General features: G+C 42.2%; 1 protein-coding gene across 1 annotated transcript; it reads right to left on the bottom strand.

The window, feature by feature from the left end:
- Positions 1-7,383: 7,383 nt before the first annotated feature.
- On the bottom strand, positions 7,384-9,743 carry LOC139018346 (mas-related G-protein coupled receptor member X1-like). The gene is made up of 2 exons (XM_070426982.1): positions 9,727-9,743; positions 7,384-8,380 (listed from the first exon to the last, which is right to left on the bottom strand). Exons 1-2 carry the CDS (start codon positions 9,741-9,743, stop codon positions 7,384-7,386), a joined length of 1,014 nt encoding a protein of 337 aa, XP_070283083.1.
- Positions 9,744-19,819: the final 10,076 nt, after the last annotated feature.

Raw genomic sequence — 19,819 nt, 5'->3', positions numbered from 1 at the left:
GGGCCTGGAAACATAATAAGACTTGAACACAGGACTGAATTTAATGTCTCTGCATTTTAGAGAAGAAAGAAGTCCATTTGCTAAGGAGAGGGAAAGGGGCAAAGGTTTGAATAGAGGTAGTTGAAACAGAAATATGGAAAGTGGGGTTATTAAGTGATTTTCTGATGATATGTGTAATATAAAAGTTATTTGTTGTTGCTCCATGTGATTTGGATTAAAGATTTCTTTGCAGATCAAAGCATTTGTGTAAGAGAATTCTCGTGGTGGTGGTGGAGTTAGGAAGTGCTTACCTCTATTTTAGAAAGGGCATTGGATGAAAAGAGAGAAGCTCTTGCAGAATTTAGGTGAGAAACATAAATCTGCTTACACATATGTGAAGAGTAGCAGCTGATGAGTGCTTACATAGTATTACCTATTTTCATCTTCCAAATAGCCCTATCAGGCCAGTACTATGCCTATACCCATCTGGCATGTAGGAAAAGAGAAGCAGAAGGAGGTCCAGTTCTCACGTGCACAAGTGAAAGAGCCTGGATCTGAACCCTCAGGTCTGTGTCAGAGTGTTTGCCCTTCCCCTGTCTTGCAGCCCCACTACCAGGGTGGTGTGTCCGGTACACAAGGGGAATGGTGGGGCAAGAAGCAAGGAACTCTCAGGGACAAATCTAAAATGGAAACTCACTTATGTGTTTTATTAAGCTAGAATAGGCAAATTTTGTAAATAACAAGGGAGTGAAGATTATCCAGTGTGGATGAAGGGGGTGGAATCCAGCTGAGAACAGACCAGAGAGTCCAGGAGCTCCTTCTTGCCACTGAAGAGGCTCCTCAATCATTCCAGCCTCTCCAGGTGCACCCAGCACAGGCGTGTCAGAGTGGAGGGAGGCAGGATCCACTGGCCACAAAGGTAGTTTCAAGGACTGAATGATCTATCAGTCTTAGTTCCTACAGTTCTGGTTGAACTAATGAGATGATGGAGGGAAACTACAACCTCTGATATCTCCCTCAGGGCATCATGAACCTTTTATTCATGGAAAGAATTACAAGTCTTATCTGTAAGTGTATGTGTTTTCTTTTGTCTCCCTTTTAAAAATCAAAACTCAATAATGACTATTAGATTTTTCTATTTTTTTCTCTCTTGGTTATTAACAACAATTCAGGTTTGAAAGCAATGCCTGTGAAGCAGAAAGGACCTGGTTGGTCCCAGCAATCTCACACAATCTAAGTTACCAGCACCCAAAGCTTCCCTGAGGGAGCTTCATGTCTGTAGACTCTCCTTCAGGGGTTCCCATGGCTCCTTGCATGCTCCACCCCAAAATGCAAACATGAGCATGTGGGACAAGAGGGAGAAAACAAAACTGCCTTTGAGAGAAGGTAGTTCTGAGCCAACTCTTACCTGAGTGCCATCTTGTAGTTGAAAGTGCTGAGTAGAAAAAGAGGAGCTTTCCAGGGAGTGCTGAACAGCAGAGAATGCTCTCCTACCCCTGGATAGGAGGTGTCTGCAGGAGCAGGAGTGGAACCTGATGACCAAGAGAGGCTTATCAAGATGCTGGGCAGGCCCTGTGACTTCCTGCCCAAGGGGCACTGGCAAATGAGAATCTGGAGATGTGAGACAAGGACCTCACGAGATGTTTCTCACTTTTCCTGAGTCCAATGTCTTATCTCTTCCTCTGTCCATTTTCCTCCCCGTGAGGAATGTTTAAATTGGAATCAGTGACTGCCCATAGTGACCCTGTCCGGGAAGCCCACCCACTAAGCAAACTCTTCCATACCTAAAGAAGAGTTTGTTTGACATTTAGGGACTCGCCTGGCCTGGCTCATCTGATCTGTTTCCAATTACTTCCAGAAGTAATATATGCATAATACTTTGTTTCAGAAGGCACCATAGTGTGCAAAATGAAATGTAAAGTCCTTCCTAATCTCATTCCTCAATGTTTACGGTTTCCATTATAACTATTTTACAAGTTATTTTATAGCTTTTCATTATAAAACTACATTTCTATCTTTGATTTATCAACATCAACAACCGTGTGTATTGTGTTTCTTTCTAAAATATAAGGAAATAGTGGGAAAAAATGACATGGGAATAAGTGGAAGCTACACTGACACACTCTCAGGACCAAACTGGAATTACAACTAAAATACAAAAACAACATTACCCTGAATAATCAAGTGAAGACTAGATGGAGAGATCCCTGATAAACAAGGATGGACAATGGAGACTGCATAGAGACTGGTAAAAAGGGCAGAGTCAGAAAAGGGAAGGTCAGGTTCCCACAGACAGAAGCTCAATTTCTGGGAAGATATCTCAGCTGTGGGGTGTTGCCACTGAGATCGCCTCCCCAAGCTGCCTCCCCCCCGCCCCCCCCCGCCCCAGCAGAGAGGACCACAACTGAGAAAGATGTTCAGGTAACATCTGGCTGTGTAAAGCAGCAGGGTTGTTGTCTGCCAGGGAGAGATGACTGGAAAGGCAGGCACCCTCTTAAAGGGACAATGCACAAAATTTTGTTTGTAGCCATTCACCTTGTGCTCTGGCAGAGGGAGGCCAGAGTGTACTGGAGCTGTGTGAGCAGAATCCAGGGGTAGGGGTTTTGAGTTTAGAGCTTGGAAGGCAGACACCCTGTTTCCTGTGTTGAGTCATTCCCTCACACTGCAGAGGTCATCTCTCTCAGGCAGACCTTTGCTATCCAGGTAGTTATTGCCTGGCTGGAAAGACAGTTGACCCAGACTACTGGAAAACCCCTCACCCCATAGTGTGGAGTTTCTGAGGCCCATTAAGAGCCTGGGAATAGCAATTAGCCTCCATATAGAAGCACTGGGGAAAACCACTCACCACTCTGTGGAAATTGCCTGAGGGCTACTCAAGACTTAATCCAATTAGTGTGCAAGCAGAAGCAGGTCCCTGGAGGCTTTGAGTCTTTGCCTGATCTAATTAGTCAGAAACACCATTTGGCACTGTCCTGCACTACTGATTGGGAGGCAGAGCAGATTTACCTAGTATGTAGTCACAAATGCAAATAGACAGCCAAAATGGAGAGACAAAAAACCAGCTCCCAAATGAAAGAACAAGAGAATTCTTCAGAAGAAGAGATAAATGAAAAGGAGATAAGAAATTTATCTGATATAGAGTTCAGAATAATGATAATAAAGATGCTCAACAGCATGAAAAATATATAGTAGCTATGAAAAAAAAACAGTCAGGAATAAAGAATGACATACACAAATATGGAACACATTTGAAGGAATACACAGCAGATTAGGGGAAGCTGAGGATTCAAACATCTAAGAAAATCATACAACATAGCAAAAGGAATACAAACAATCCAATAAAAAAATGGGCAAAGGACCTAAATAGAAACATTTCAAAAGTGGACATACAGATAGCCAGGAGACATATGAAAAAATGCTTAAAGTCACTGTTCATGGGAGAGATGCAAAATAAAATGACAGTGAGGTATTGCCTCATATCTGTCAGAATGGCCACCATCAATAAAGCAACAAATGACAAGTGCTGGCAAGGATGTGGAGAGTTCTAGGTCTTTTATGCTTCACAGACATTGTTTTCAACCCTGAATTGTTGTTAATAAGCTCAGGTTTCACACATTACCTGGCTGGTCTATGAGCATGTTTGTACACTGCTGGTGGGATTTCAGACTGGTGCAGCCATTATGGAAAACAGTATGGAGTTTTTTCAAAAAATTAAATATGGAATTTCCATTTGACCCAGTGATCCACTTTTAGGAATATATCTTAAGAAACCCACAACACCAATCAGAAAGAATGTATGCACCCTTATGTTCATAGAAGCACAATTTATAATAGCTAAGATGTGGAAATAGAGTGTCCATCAGTAGATGAGTGGATGAAAAAGCTGTGGTACATTTATACCATGGTATACTATGCAGCAGTAAAATAGAAGGATCTCTTACCTTTTGAGACAGCATGGAGGAACCTGTAGAGTATTATGCTACATGAAATAAGTCAGTCAGAGAAAGACATGTATCACATGATTGCACTCAAAATGTGGAATCTAAGTAAAAAAATAAACTGCTGACGAGTGGGTCCAGAGACATGGAAGCATGGAACAGAGTGTAGAATCTCTGAGGGAAGGCAGGGAAAGGTGTGTGTGTATGGGAGGTAATCAACCAAAGACTTTGTATGCCTAACCCATGGACACAGACAATAAGGTGGTGAAGGCCTTGGGAGGGAGTGGTTAAAGGAGCGGGGGGTGACTGGACGGGGCCAATGGGGGAAAAGAGGGAACATTTGTAATACTTTCAACAATAAAACTAAAAAAAAATGTACCCATATTGATGCATCAATTTCAATAAATGTGCCACATTAATGGAAAATGTTAGTAATAAGAGAAACTGTGTGGGGAATTAGAAATGGGAGGTGGGGTTATATAAATTTTCTGTACTTTCTGTACTATTTTTCTTAAAATGTGGTTTAAATTTTAAAGTCTATTAAAATGAATAACCAAACCAGCAACTGAATAAATATTTACAATACACATAACTAACCAAAGCTTTATTCAACATATATCAAATCTATAAATAAATAATGAAAAAGGGCAACACTTAATAAAAATTGGCAAAACTGAAAAAGACACTTCAAGAAATACAAGTAACCTGGAAACTAAAGAGAAAATAAACAAATGGGACTACATCAAACTAAAAAGCTTCTGCACAGCAAAAGAAACCATCAACAAAACAACAAGAAAGCCCACTGCATGGGAGAACATATTTGCCAATGTTATCACTGGTAAGGGTTTAATCTACAACATTTATAGGGAACTCATACAACTCAACAAAAGGAAGATAAGCAATCCAATCAAAAAATGGGCAAAGGACCTAAATAGACACTTTTCAAAAGAGGACATTCAGAAAGCCAAGAGACATATAAAAACATGCTCAAAGTCACTAATCATCTGAGAGATGCAAATCAAAACAACAATAAGTTACCATCTCACACCTGTCAGAGTGGCTGTCATCAAGAAATCAACAAACGACAAGTTCTGGAGAAGATTCGGAGAAAAGGGAACACTGGTGCACTGCTGGTGGGAATGCAGACTGGTGCAGCCACTGTGGAAGACAGTATGGAGTTTCCTCAAAAAGTTAAAAATGGAACTCCCGTTTGACCCAGTGATCCCACTTCTAGGAATATATCCTGCTGGGGTTCAACCCCAGCAGGTCCAGGGGTCCCCAAAGGTGTGGACGTAGTCGGCGAAGAAGGAATGACACGGAGACAGCCTTCAGTTGATCAGCAGCCTAGCCAGGATCTCTAGCCAGGAACTCCAGCCAAGTTCTGGTCAGGATCTCCAGCGAAGTTCTGGCTAGGATCTCTAGCGAAGTTCTGGTGCCATGTTCTCTCGCTAGGTTCTCTAGCCAGGTTCTCCAGGTTCTCCAGTCAGGTTCGGTCACCAGGTTCTTTAGCCAGGTTCTATCCAGGTTCTCCTGCCATGTTCTGTCTAGGTTCTCCAGCCAAGATCTGTAGCCAGGTTCTGTCCAGGATCTTTTGCCATGTTCAGTCACCAGGTTCTAGTCAGGTTCTCTTGCCATGTTCTATCCAGGTTCTGTCTCTAGGTTCTGTGTCTAGGTTCTTCAGCCAGGTTCTCTCGCTAGGTTCTGTGTAGGGTCTGTGTCTAGGTTCTGTCTAGGATCTCCAGCCAAGTCCTGTCTCTAGGTTCTGTGTAGGATCTCCAGCCAAGTCCTGTCTCTAGGTTCTGTGTAGGATCTCCAGCCAAGTCCTGTCTCTAGGTTCTGCAGCCAGGTTCTCTAGCTAGGTTCTGTGTCCTGTTGTCTTGTTACATCTGTATTTATACCATTTGATTTTAATCCTGTCAATTTCTATTCCAAAGGTTAGGGCGTTTCTTATCTTCATTCCAGGGAGTAAAGATTATGTAGCTTAAGCGTGATTGTTCTTAGTTAAAGTGATTAACTACCCACCTGGCACTTAGTTAAGGGGTTTTATTCCCTCCCTAACTTCAGGGAAAAATCCCTACCTGGGGAAACAACCTTACTCGGAGAGGTGACCTTGGTTAAAACACATAGTGCCAAGAAGGGGAGCAAACATATTAAGAACAGTATGCCATATACACCAGATCCCCCGAAACTTACGCTGTGCAGATGTTTCTTCTCTGCAGCGACTGTGTCAAGCAGCAAGGATGGACCAGCTCCCGGCAATATCCCAAGAAAACAAAAGGGTAGATGCATCCCTATGTTCATAGCAGCACAATTCACCATAGCTAAGATTTGGAAACAGCCTAAGTGCCCATCAGCAGATGAATGGATTAGAAAACTGTGATTCATCTACACAATGGAATACTATGCTGCTGTAAAAAAGAAGGAATTCTTACCATTTGCAACAGCTTGGATGGAACTGGAGAGCATTATGCTAAGTAAAATAAGCCAGTCAATGAAAGAAAAATACCACATGATCTCACTCATTTATGGTGAATAAAGACCATTATAAACTGATGAACAAAAATAGATACAGAGGCAGAGCAACATCGAACAGACTGTCAAATTACAGAGGGAAGGCCGGGGAGGATTTGGGGGAGGCGGTAAGAGATCAACCGAAGGACTTGTATGCATGCATATAAACATAACCTATGGACACAAGACACTGGGGAGTAGGGGAGGTGGGGGGACTGTCAAGGGGGAAAAAAAGGAGACATATGTAATACTCTTTGTAATACTTTAATCAATAAAACAAAATTAAAAGAAAAAGAAATACAAGTAACCAATAAGTTTATGAAAGCTTGCTCATGCGTGCAATGGTTGAAAAATGGTGAAAACAATGTACTTAAAGAGGGTGACTCAAATCTGGCAATGGGGATTTAGCAGAGACTTGACTTGAAAATCACCATATATTCATTCATTAATTCACTTATTCAATCCACATTTATTATGCTAAAGTGCTAGACCAAGGCCTGCCAAAGTCATCAAGGACTGGTCACTGGGGCTTGATTGAACTTTAATTCATTTAATTTATAGAGACAGTGTAGAAGAATGGCCACAAAAACTTGTCAAAAATGTAATGTTCATGTAGTTTCTATCAAGTTCAGTGATGAAAGAAATTTAGACTTTTCCTGCACTTCACTCATCTTCTGCTGTAGGTGGGATTCTTCAAATGTGAGAGCAGTCCTGGACCCCAGAGATGGCAAAGCTCCCATGGGGATGGGGTGAAGGCCTTGTGTGAGGCAGTCCTGGGACATTGTACTCTGTGTTTGACAGGCACTGGCTCACTTCAACCTCAGGAGCTGGATTATTATGTTTATAGTTTTAATTCTGGGGCCCAGAGGGCAAACATGGTAAGAAAACCAATCAAATGAGAGGGACAAAGCTGGCTTTCAAAGTCACATCTGTCTGAACAAAGCAAGACTCTGAATCAGGACACCAGATTTCCTGACATGGCCAGGGTTCCCCCAGGAAGGCTTTCTCCAGGTTCATCCACCTCAGGAGTGTCCTGCAGAGCCCTCTGGAGAACCAGCCTCAGGGTGTGTCTCTGCTTCCACCATCGCTGCTTGAAGGAGCCAACGAAGAAGTAAATGATGGGGTTGGCACAGCTGTTGACACAGGACAGGAGTACTACAAACTTCTCAAGATGAGGGAAGGCATCAAACCAGAATAAGAGGAAAAAGTAGATGCCGAAGGGCAGGCCACAAAGAAGGAAGACCAGCACGGTGATCATGACGGTCACGTAGAGCTTGGTGGGCGGCACCCGATGGGAGCCACACAGCAGTCTGGTCATCAGGGCCAGGCTGGACCCAGTGAGAAGCACAAATAACAAAATCAGCCAGGACACAGTGATGAAATCCAACACTGGGCACCAAACATGTTGTGTATTCCAAATAAAGAGGAAACAGTAGTTCCCTTCCAGCATGCTCAGCACCAGGGACAGGGCCCAGAGTAGGGCACACATGACGGTCGACATGTGTCTGGAGCGGCGGCAGCGGTACCAGATGGGCCACAGGACAGACAGGCAGCGCTCCGTGCTGATGGCGCTGAGAAAGCTCAGGCCGGAGATGTACACAAAGGTTAACAGAGGCGAGAGAAATCTGCTAATTACTCTAACGACAAAATCAAAGTTGAAAACTAAAGCTAGACTATGTATAAATTGGTAGCAGAGGAAGAGAAAGTCAGCCCCCGCCAGGTTGAGGATGTAGACAGAGAAGGCGTTCCTGCGCATGCGGAAGCCCAGGAGCCAGAGCACCACCGCGTTCCCAGACAGCCCCACCAGGGCCACGATGGCTGTCAGTAATTGCAGGATAATTAACTCTGTATTAGGTTCATGGAAGGCCTGATCACTTCCATTGGTTGTTGTGAGGTCGGTCTCCCAGGCTGTGACAGTCATATCCGTGTTCAGAAATCCTGCAGTTGTCGGCCTGGAAAAAAAACAAGACTTGAACACAGGGCTGAATTTAATCTCTCTGCATTTTAGAGGAGAAAGAAGCCCATTTACGAAGGAGAGGGAGAGGGGCAAATGGGTTGAATAGAGGTAGTTGAGACAGAAATATGGAAAGTGGGGTTATTAAGTGATTTTCTGATGATATGTGTAATATAAAAGTTATTTATAGTTGCCCCATGTGATTTGGAGTAAAGATTTCTTTGCAGATGAAAGCATTTGTGTAAGAGATTTCTCATGGTGGTGGTGGAGTTAGGAAGTGCTTACTTCTATTTTAGAAAGGGCTTTGGATGAAAAGAGAGAAGCTCTTGCAGAATTTAGGTGAGAAACATAAATCTACTCACACATAGGTGAAGAGTAGCAGCTGATGAGTGCTTACATGGTATTACCTATTTTAATCCACCAAATAGCCCGTTGAGGCCAGTACTATGCCTATACCCATCTGGCATATAGGAAAAGAGAAGCAGAAGGAGGTCCAGTTCTCACGTGCACAAGTGGAAGAGCCTGGATCTGAACCCACAGGTCTGTGTCAGAGTGTTCGCCCTTCCCCTGTCTTGCAGCCCACTATCAGGGTGGTGTGTCCGGTACACAAGGAGAATGGTGGGGCAAGAAGCAAGGAACTCTCAGGGACAAATCTAAAATGAAAACTCACTTAGGTGTTTTATTAAGCTAGAGTAGGCAAATTTTGTAAATAACAAGGGAGTGAAGATTATCCAGTGTGGATGAAGGGGGTGGAATCCAGCTAAGAACAGACCAGAGAGTCCAGGAGCTCCTTCTTGCCTCTGGAGAGGCTCAATCATTCCAGCCTCTCCAGGTGCACCCAGCACAGGCGTGTCAGAGTGGAGGGAGGCAGGACCCTCTGGCCACAGAGATAGCTTCAAGGACTGAATGATCTATCAGTCTTAGTTCCTACAGTTCTGGTTGAACTAATGAGATGATGGAGGGAAACCACAACCTCTGATATCTCCCCCAGGGCACCATGAAACTTTTATTCATGGAAAGATTCACAAGTCTTAGCTGTAAGTGTATGTGTTTTCTTTTGTCTCCCTTTTAAAACACAAAACTCAATAATGATGATTAGATTTCTTTGTTGTTGTTTTTTCTCTTGGTTGTTGTTCACTATTGTATCCTTGGCATTGAGCACATGTCCCTTAGAGTCCATCTGCTATAATATCATCCTTTAACTCAGGAAGAAGCTGAGGCTGAAAGAGCCAAAGGATTTCCCTGAGATCACAGGGTGAACAGCAGGAACCATGCCAGCCCTGGCGTCCTTGAGCCCAGCCTGAGGCTTTCCCACTGTTCCCTGCCTAATTGTGGGATCAGCACCTGAGCAAATTCTTCATGTGTACGCAGAACGTGAGAGAACTTCAGGGTGTAGAAATGTTGATTGGTCTAAATACCCATTTCCTTCACTCTCACATAATAATTCTGGGAGTTTTAGACCAGAAATTGGATTCTAATTCCAGCCTTCATTCATGCTTGATGGCACCATGTGACCAGGTGGTAGCCAATGGGAGGTGAGCACAAGCGATTTAACCAATTTCAGGTTGTGCCTTTCCTTCCCCTCTTCTCCTTTGGATGGAAGCTGATGAGTCTGGGAGCCCTGCATGAGAATGAAGTCACCTCTCTAGGGCTTGGGAGCAGTTATTTGAAAGAGCACAAGTGTCTGATGCCTAGAAATCATCAGTCCAGTTCTAGTAACTTCTCTTGCGCTTCTTTTTAGGGCTACCAAAATGATAAACTTACATTCTTAAATATATTTACATATAACCACCTAAAAAGTAAAGTACATTCCATCCTCAAGGTATTTGTGATGAGAGATATATTATTCTAAGAAAATGACATCCAATAATGATGAGCCTACAGAATCTAGTAAAATAAATGATGAGATGTAATGAGAGGTTTATCTCCTAGTAATTACATTGAGAGACAAAAAGTCCTAGGAAAAGCAACTGTGAGGAGACTATAATAATAGATGGGTTTTCATAATTTGCCATTCAATCTAATTTTCAGCTCCTCTATGTCCTATTGATTCGCCTCCCCACTGGGGTCCTTTTCCCTCTGGCTCCTGTTTGCTCTCAGGAAAAGGTAACAGTAACGGGTGATTGGAGGGCAAGAGGAGGGTGATTGAGGTTTTAACTCCCTGACTCTCTACTGTGAGTGGACCATGTTAATCTACCTAAGCATATAGCTTCTGTCTGTTGGCCTGTTATGGTCACAGTAATGATTACAACTACTGCCATAGCCATCCCTGTGTCTGACAACTTATCTTTCCCTCTATCTTTCAGGGTGCGCAATGGCAATAGCTCCTTATTATTGACTTCCCTTAGTCCTGCTTACCCCTTAGTACACAGTTCTTTTATTAAACTCTCTTTTGTTACCCATTAGTGTGTGCCTTGTGTTATTTTCCTGACAGGCCAGATGCAAACAAATAAGAAACAAACAAACAAAGAAATAAACAAACCCTTTGAACATCAACACAGCAAGGTAATGTGTGAAATCTGAGGTTATTAACAAGAATTCAGGTTTGAAAGCAATGTCTGTGAAGCAGAAAGGATGTGGTTGGTCCCATGAATCTCCCACAATCTAAGTTACCAGCACCCAAAGGTCCCTCAGGGAGCTTCATGTCTCTGGACTCTCCCTCATGGGTGCCCATGGCTCCTTGCATAATCCACCCCAAAATGCAATCATGAGCATGTGGGCTAAGAGGAAGAAAACAAAACTGCCTTTGAGAGAAGGTAGTTCTGAGCCAACTCTTACCTGAGCGCTGTCTTGTAGTTGAAAGTGGTGAGTAGAAGAAGAGGAGCTTTCCAGGGAGTGCTGAACAGCAGAGAATGCTCTCCTACCCCTGGATAGGAGGTGTCTGCAGGAGCAGGAGTGGAACCTGATGACCAAGAGAGGCTTATCAAGATGCTGGGCAGGCCCTGGTGACTTCCTGCACAAGGGGCACTGGCAAATGAGAATCTGGAGATGTGAGACAAGGACCTCACGAGATGTTTCTCACTTTTCCTGAGTCCAATGTCTTATCTCTTCCTCTGTTCATTTTCCTCCCTGTGAGAAATGTTTAAATTGGAATCTGTGACTGCCCATAGTGATCCTGTGCAGGAAGCTCACCCACTAAGCAAACTCTTCCATAGCTAAAGAAGAGTTTGTTTGACATTTAGGGTCTCGCCTGGCCTGGCTCATCTGATCTGTTTCCAATTACTTCCAGAAGTAATATATGCATAATACTTTGTTTTAGTATTAGTGTGCAAAATGAAATGTAAAGTCCTTCCTAATCTCATTCCTCAATGTTTACTGTTTCCATTATAACTATTTTACAAGTTATTTTATAGCTTTTCATTATAAAACTACATTTCTACCTTTGATTTATCAACATCAATAACTGTGTATACTGCGTTCCTTTCTAAAATATAAGGAAATAGTGGGAAAAAATGGCATGGGAGTAAGTGGAAGCTACACTGACACACTCTCAGGACCAAAATGGAATTACAACTAAAATACAAAAACAACATTACCCTGAATAATCAAGTGAAGACTAGATGGAGAGATCCCTGATAAACAAGGATGGACAATGGAGACTGCATAGAGACTGGTAAAAAGGGCAGAGTCAGGAAAGGGCAGGCCAGGCTCCCACAGACAGAAGCTCAATTTCTAGAAAGATTTCTCAGCTGTGGGGTGTTGCCACTGAGAACTCCTCCCCAAGCTGTGCCCCCCAGCAGAGAGGACCTCAACTGAGAAAGATGTTTACATAACATCTGGCTGTGTAAAGCGGCAGGGTTGTTGTCTGCCAGGGAGAGATGACTGGAAATGCAGTCACCAACTTAAAGGGACAATGCACAAAATTTTGTTTGTAGCCATTCACCTTGTGCTCTGGCAGAGGGAGGCCAGAGTGTACTGGAGCTGTGTGAGCAGAATCCAGGGGTAGGGGTTTTGAGTTTAGAGCTTGGAAGGCAGACACCCTGTTTCCTGTGTTGAGTCATTCCCTCACACTGCAGAGGTCATCTCTCTCAGGCAGACCTTTGCTATCCAGGTAGTTATTGCCTGGCTGGAAAGACAGTTGACCCAGACTACTGGAAAACCCCTCACCCCATAGTGTGGAGTTTCTGAGGCCCATTAAGAGCCTGGGAATAGCAATTAGCCTCCATATAGAAGCACTGGGGAAAACCACTCACCACTCTGTGGAAATTGCCTGAGGGCTACTCAAGACTTAATCCAATTAGTGTGCAAGCAGAAGCAGGTCCCTGGAGGCTTTGAGTCTTTGCCTGATCTAATTAGTCAGAAACACCATTTGGCACTGTCCTGCACTACTGATTGGGAGGCATAACAGATTTACCTAGTGCATAGTCACAAATCCAAATAGACAGCCAAAATGGGGAGACAAAAAACCAGCTCCCAAATGAAAGAACAAGAGAATTCTTCAGAAGAAGAGATAAATGAAAAGGAGATAAGAAATTTATCTGATATGGAGTTCAGAATAATGATGATAAAGATGCTCAACAGCATGAAAAATATATAGTATCTATGAAAAAAGAACAGTCAGAAATAAAGGATGACATAGCACAAAAGAGAACACATTGGAATGAATACACAGCAGATTAGGGGAAGCTGAGGATCTAAAACCTGTAAGGAACTCATACAACTTAGCAAAAGGAAGACAAACAATCCTAAGAAAAAGTGGTCAAGGGACCTAAATAGACACATCTCCAAAGTGGACATACAGATAGCCAAGAGACATATGAAAAAATGCTCAAAGTCACTGTTCATGGGAGAGATGCAAATTAAAATGACAGTGAGGTGTGGGAAACTGACATAGGGTTAAGCCTCAGACTGGCCTGCTGGCAAAGTCACAAACAAGTCCTAGCTTAAAGGGCACAGTCCTCTTAGCATAATTAGGCTTGACCTTATAACACTCCCTAGATCTTATCTGGGAAAGCTAATGGGATGAGGAAGTGCAGGAAGTGTAACCATGGTCAAAACAAGTGAAACTCACAAGAACTGTGTAACTATGGTAATCACTACCTTGTTTACCTCTCACTATAAAAGCTTGGTGAGGCCTGAGCACAGTGGAAGTCCTTCCTCTTGAGTTGGACTTGCTCGCCTGGTCCCCCATATTCCCAAATTATCTTGTGTCTTTTCTATTTCATTTGTGTGCGGCTCCACTTCCAGACCCGAACCCTGAACCACGCAGGACGTGGAGGGAAACACTTATGATATCTGGCGCCCGAACAGGGACTCTGGAAGTGAAGGTTTTGCTAGAGCGAAAATCAAAGTTTCACTGGTAAAGTGAGGAACAAAGAATTCACCATAAAGGTAGGAAAATTCACCGTAAAGGTGAGTGGTTATTTCACCGCACACAAACGCCCACAATCAGCTACAGTGGTCCGGAGCTGTAGGCAGTGTGGGAACGTTTTCTCAACCAGGCTAACAGGGCAGGATTCGGCTTTAAAAAAGTAGATTGGGCTTTTTAAAAAGTAAGAAACTTTATTATAGACTTTTGAGTTGCATGCTTAAGTAGTTAAAGTTTCAGAAGGTAATCTCTCATAGTTTTTGCATGTTGTTATAGAACATAATTTTTGTTTTCTTGAAAAGGTACATTAGATCTTAAAAGTTTGCCAAAAAGTTAGAAATTGAAAAAAGATCAGCAGCAGGGAAAAACTTGCCTCCAAACTGTTTTTCCTTGTGAAACACAGTATTTCATTTACTAGAGCCTTTGAGAGAGGCCAAGGAGGATAAATCTCCTCCCCTTGTACCCTCCGCTCCTAAAGAGGAGCAGAAAGAAAAGAAAAAATGGGAGGAATGGCCTTCATGGCTCCCTCCACCTCCATGTCCTAATTAATTCTCCGTTAATAGAATCACCTGTGCAAAAACGCCAAATTATAAAGAAATTGGAATATTAAAAGGTACTGTTTTATTTTATTTTATTTTTTTTATTGCTTAAAGCATTACAAAGAGTATTACATATGTGTCCTTTTTTCCCCCCCCGCCCTTGACAATACCCCGGCTTCCCCTACCCCCCAGTGTCTTATGTCCCTTGGTTATGCTCATATGCATGCATACAAGCCCTTCAGTTGATCTCTTAACCCCCTCCCTCCTGCCCCCCCAACCCTCCCCGGCCTTCCCGCTGAAGTTTGACAATCTGTGTGAGGCAGCTATACCTCTGTATCTATTATTGTTCAAAAGTTTATAATGGTCTCTATTATCCATGAATGAGTGAGATCATGTGGTATTTTTCCTTCATTGACTGGCTTATTTCACTTAGCATAATGCTCTCCAGCTCCATCCATGCCGTTGCAAATGGTAAGAGTACCTTCTTTCTTACAGCAGCATAGTATTCCACCGTGTAGATGTACCACAGTTTTCTAATCCATTCATCTACTGATGGGCATTTAGGCCGTTTCCAGATCTTAGCTATGGTGAATTGTGCTGCTATGAACATATAGGTGCATATATCCTTTCTGATTGGTGTTTCTGGTTTCTTGGGATAAATTCCTAGAAGTGGGATCACAGGGTCAAATGGGAGTTCCATTTCCAGTTTTTTGAGGAAACTCCATACTGTCTTCCATAGTGGCTGCACCAGTCTACATTCCCACCAGCAGTGCACAAGTGTTCCTTTTTCTCCACATCCTCTCCAGCACTTGTTGTTTGTTGATTTGTTGATGATAGCCATTCTGACAGGTGTGAGATGGTACCTCATTGTTGTTTTGATTTGCATTTCTCGGATGATTAGTGACTTTGAGCATGTTTTCATATGTCTCTTGGCTTTCTGAATGTCCTCTTTTGAAAGGTGTCTATTTAGATCCTTTGCCCATTTTTTGATTGGATTGTTTATCTTCTTTTTCTTAAGTTGTAAGAGTTCCCTATAAATTTTGGAGATTAGGCCCTTATCAGTTATGACGTTGGCAAATATGTTTTCCCACGCAGTGGGTTTTCTTGTTGTTTTGTTGATGGTTTCTTTTGTTGTGCAGAAGCTTTTTATTTTGATGTAGTCCCATTTGTTCATTTTCTCTTTAGTTTCAACTGCTCTAGGAGCTGTATCAGTGAAGAAATTGCTTCGGCATATGTCTGAGAGTTTGTTGCCCTTGGATTCTTCTAGAATTTTTATGGTTTCCTGTCGTACATTTAAGTCCTTTATCCATTTTGAGTTTATTTTTGTGTATGGTGTAAGTTGGTGGTCTAGTTTCATTTTCTTGCATATATCTGTCCAATTTTCCCAACACCATTTGTTGAAGAGACTATCTTGGCTCCATTGTATGTTCTTGCCTCCTTTGTCAAATATTAATTGAGCATATTGGTTCAGGCCGATTTCTGGGGTCTCTATTCTATTCCATTGATCTATATGTCTGTTCTTGTGCCAGTACCAGGCAGTTTTGAGAACAGTGGCTTTGTAATACAGCTTGATATCTGGTATTGAGATCCCACCTACTTTGTTCTTTCTCAGGATTGCTGCAGCTATTCGGGGTCTTTTTTTATTCCAGATGAATTTTTGGAGAGTTCGTTCTAGATCTGTGAAGTATGCCGTTGGTATTTTAATGGGAAGTGCATTGAATTTATAGATTGCCTTGGGTAGTATGGACATTTTAATGATGTTGATTCTACCAATCCATGAACACGGTATGTTCGTCCATCTGTTTATGTCTTTCTCTATCTCTTTTTTCAATGTCCTGTAGTTTTCTGAGTAGAGGTCTTTAACCTCTTTAGTTAAGTTTATTCCTAGGTAGCTTAATTTTTTTGGTACGATGGTAAATGGGATTGTTTTTCTAATCCCTCTTTCTGCAAGTTCACTATTGGTGTATAAAATGCCTCAGATTTCTTGGCATTAATTTTGTATCCTGCTACTTTGCCAAATTCATGTATTAAGTCTAGTAGTTTTTTGATGGAGTCTCTAGGGTTTTGTATGTATAATATCATGTCGTCTGCAAATAAGGACAGTTTTACTTCCTCTTTTCCAATTTGGATGCCTTTTATTTCTTCTTCTTGCCTAATTGCAATGGCTAATACTTCCAGGACTTTGTTGAACAGGAGTGGTGAGAGTGGGCATCCTTGTCTTGTTCCTGTTCTTAGGGGAAATGGTGTTAGTTTTTGTCCATTGAGTATGATGTTGGCTGTGGGTTTGTCATATATGGCTTTTATTATGTTGAGGTATGATCCTTCTATTCCCACCTTTCTGAGAGTTTTTATCAAAAATGGGTGTTGGATTTTGTCGAATGCTTTTTCTGCATCTATTGATATGACCATGTGGTTTTTTTCTTTCAATTTGTTTATGTGATGTATCACGTTTATTGATTTGCGTATATTGTACCATCCTTGCATCCCGGGGATAAATCCTACTTGGTCATGGTGTATGATCTTTCTGATGTACTGCTGGATCCGATTTGCTAAGATTTTGTTGAGGATTTTGGCATCTATGTTCATGAGGGATATTGGCCTGTCATTCTCTTTCATTGTGTTGTCTTTACCTGGTTTTGGTATTAGGGTGATGCTGGCTTCATAAAATGAGCTTGGAAGTGTTCCTTCCTCTTGAATTTTTTGTAGTAGTCTGAGGAGGGTAGGTTTTAGTTCTTCCTTGAATGTTTGGTAAAACTCCCCTGTGAAGCCGTCTGGCCCTGGGCTTTTGTTTGCTGGAAGCTTTCTGATGACTGCTTCAATTTCTTCCATAGTTATTGGCCTATTGAGATTTTTAGATTCTTCCTGATTGAGTTTTGGAATGTTGTATTTTTCTAGGAATTTGTCCATTTCCTCCAGGTTGTCTAGTTTGTTGGAGTAGAGCTGTCCATAGTATTTTTTAACAATCATTTGTATTTCTGTGGGGTCTGTTGTTATTTCGCCTCTATCATTTCTGATTTTGTTTATTTGGGTCCTCTCTTTGCTTCTTGGTGAGCCTGGCTAGAGGTTTGTCAATCTTGTTTATCCTTTCAAAGAACCAGCTCTTAGTTTCATTGATTTTCTGTATTATCTTTTTGGTCTCTATGTCATTTATTTCTGCTCTAATCTTTATTATCTCCTTCCTTCTGCTCACTCTGGGGTTTTCTTGTTGCTCTCTTTCTAATTCTTTGAGTTGTAGAGTTAGATGATTTACTACCATTTTTTCTTGCTTTTTGAGATAGGCCTATAGGGCTATAAGCTTCCCTCTCAGGACTGCTTTCATTGCGTCCCATAGGTTTTGGATTGTTGTGTTTTCATTGTCATTAGTTTCCAGGATGCTTTTAATTTCTTCTTTGATCTCATTGGTAACCCAATCAATATTTAATAACATGCTATTCAGCTTCCAAGTGTTTGAGTATTTTGGGTTGTTTTTTCTGTAGTTCATTTCTAACATTATGCCATCGTGATCTGAGAAGATGCTTGGTATGATTTCAATCTTCTTGAATTTGGGTAGACTTTGTTTGTGACCCAATATGTGGTCTATTTTTGAATGTGTCTTATGAGCCCTTGAGTAGAATGTATATTCCGTGGCTTTGGGGTGAAGTGTTCTGAAGATGTCAATTAAGTCCATCTGATCAAGTGAGTCATTTAGGGTTGCTGTTTCTTTGCTGATTGTTTGTCTAGAGGATTTATCCAGTGATGTCAGTGGTGTATTAAAGTCCCCTACTATGATTGTATTGTTGTCTATCTCTCCTTTGATATCTTCCAGGAGTTTTTTTTATGTATTTGGATGCTCCTGCATTGGGTGCATAAATGTTTACCAGGGTTATATCTTCTTGTTGTATTGATCCCTTTAGTATTATGAAGTGGCCTTCCTTATCTCTGGTTATGGCCTTCACTTTGAGGTCTATTTTGTCTGATATAAGTATTGCTACCCCAGCTTTCTTTTCCTTTCCATTTGCCTGGAAGATATTTTTCCATCCCTTCACTTTCAGTCTGTGTGAGTCCCTTTTAATGAGGTGGGTCTCTTGTAGACAGCAAATGTATGGGTCATGATTTTTTATCCATTCAGCCACTCGATGTCTTTTGGTTGGAGCATTTAGTCCGTTTACGTTTAAAGTTATTATTGAAAGATACTTGTTTGTAGCCATTTCTTTTTTTGTGTGTGGCTGTTTTCTTTCTGAGCTTTTTATTTCTTCTTTTTACACCAGTCCCTTTAGCATTTCTTGCATGGCTGGCTTGGTGCTGATAAACTCCCTTAGCCTTTTTTTGTCTGTGAAGCTTCTTATTTCCCCTTCAAATTTGAATGATAGCCTTGCTGGATAGAGTATTCTTGGATTCAGTCCTTTGCTTTGCATCACTTTGTAGATTTCCGTCCATTCTTTTCTGGCCTGATGTGTTTCTGTTGAGAAATCATTTGATAATCTAATGGGAGATCCCTTGTATGTAACTTTCCGTCTCTCTCTTGCAGCCTTTAAGATGCTCTCTTTGTCCTGAACACTTGCCATGGTAATTATGATGTGTCTTGGTGTGGGTCTTTTCGGGTTCACCTTGTTTGGGACTCTCTGTGCTTGTGTGACTTTTTTCTTCCCCACCTCAGGGAAGTTTTCTGATATTATTTCTTCGAATAGGTTTTCTAATCCTTGTTCCTCTTTCTGTTGTTCTGGCACCCCTATTATTTGTATGTTGTTTCGCTTCATGTTGTCCCAAAGCTCCCTTAGGCTCTCCTCCTGTCTTTTAATTTTTTTCTCCAATTGCAGTACAGTTTGGGAGTGTTTTGCTTCCTTGTCTTCTAATTCACTAATTCGGTCCTCCGCTTCTCCTAGTCTACTGTTGATGCTTTCAATGGTGTTTTTTATTGTAGCTATATCGCTCTTCATTTCTTCTTGGGTCTTGCATAAGTTATTGATTTTTTCATCTGTTTCTTCTTGCTTCTTGCATAAGTAGTTGATTTTTTCCTCCATCCAGTTTATGCATGCTAGGACCCTTATTCTGAATTCTATTTCTGTCATGTTGCATGCCTCTGTCTCACTTAGCTGCTTTTCTGGCGAGTCCTCCTTTTCTTTCCTTTGGGGGTTTCTTTGCCTACCCATGTTTGATCTCGCTGACATATGTAGATGTTGAGATGTTCAGTGGCTGCTCCCTGGGTGGCAGGGGCTCCTTGGGTTGTGGTTGCTCCTCAGACGGTTGCGGCAGCAGCTGCTTTCCAGTTGGCAGCAGCTCCTCTGGTGAGTGTTGTTCACAGCTGTGTTGGCTCTTCTGGCTGGTGGGGGGAGGCTTCACGTACAGCTGCTGTTCCACAGACAGAGGTTGTGGTGATCAGGAGGCTGTGGTGATCAGGAGGCTGCGGTGATCAGGGGGCTGCTGTTGCTTGGATCTGCGGTCTGGGAAACGCTCCTCTCTTACCAGCACGGCTTGATCTGGGAAACGCTCCTCTCTTATGGGCACTGCATGGTCCGGTCAGTTCCTCAGGATGCCCCCTTTAGTCTCAGTTCTCCGCAATCACCAAATCCAAATCTCAAATCTCCTGGCGCCAGCAAACCCGAGGAATTCC

Source organism: Myotis yumanensis, unplaced genomic scaffold (assembly GCF_028538775.1).
Source record: "Myotis yumanensis isolate MYYU_CA2020_CCGP unplaced genomic scaffold, mMyoYum1.0.hap1 SCAF_10, whole genome shotgun sequence".
In the NCBI taxonomy this organism is placed as follows: domain Eukaryota; kingdom Metazoa; phylum Chordata; class Mammalia; order Chiroptera; family Vespertilionidae; genus Myotis; species Myotis yumanensis.
Note: the sequence above shows the minus strand (reverse complement) of the source record. Positions and strands in the feature narration are given on the sequence as shown.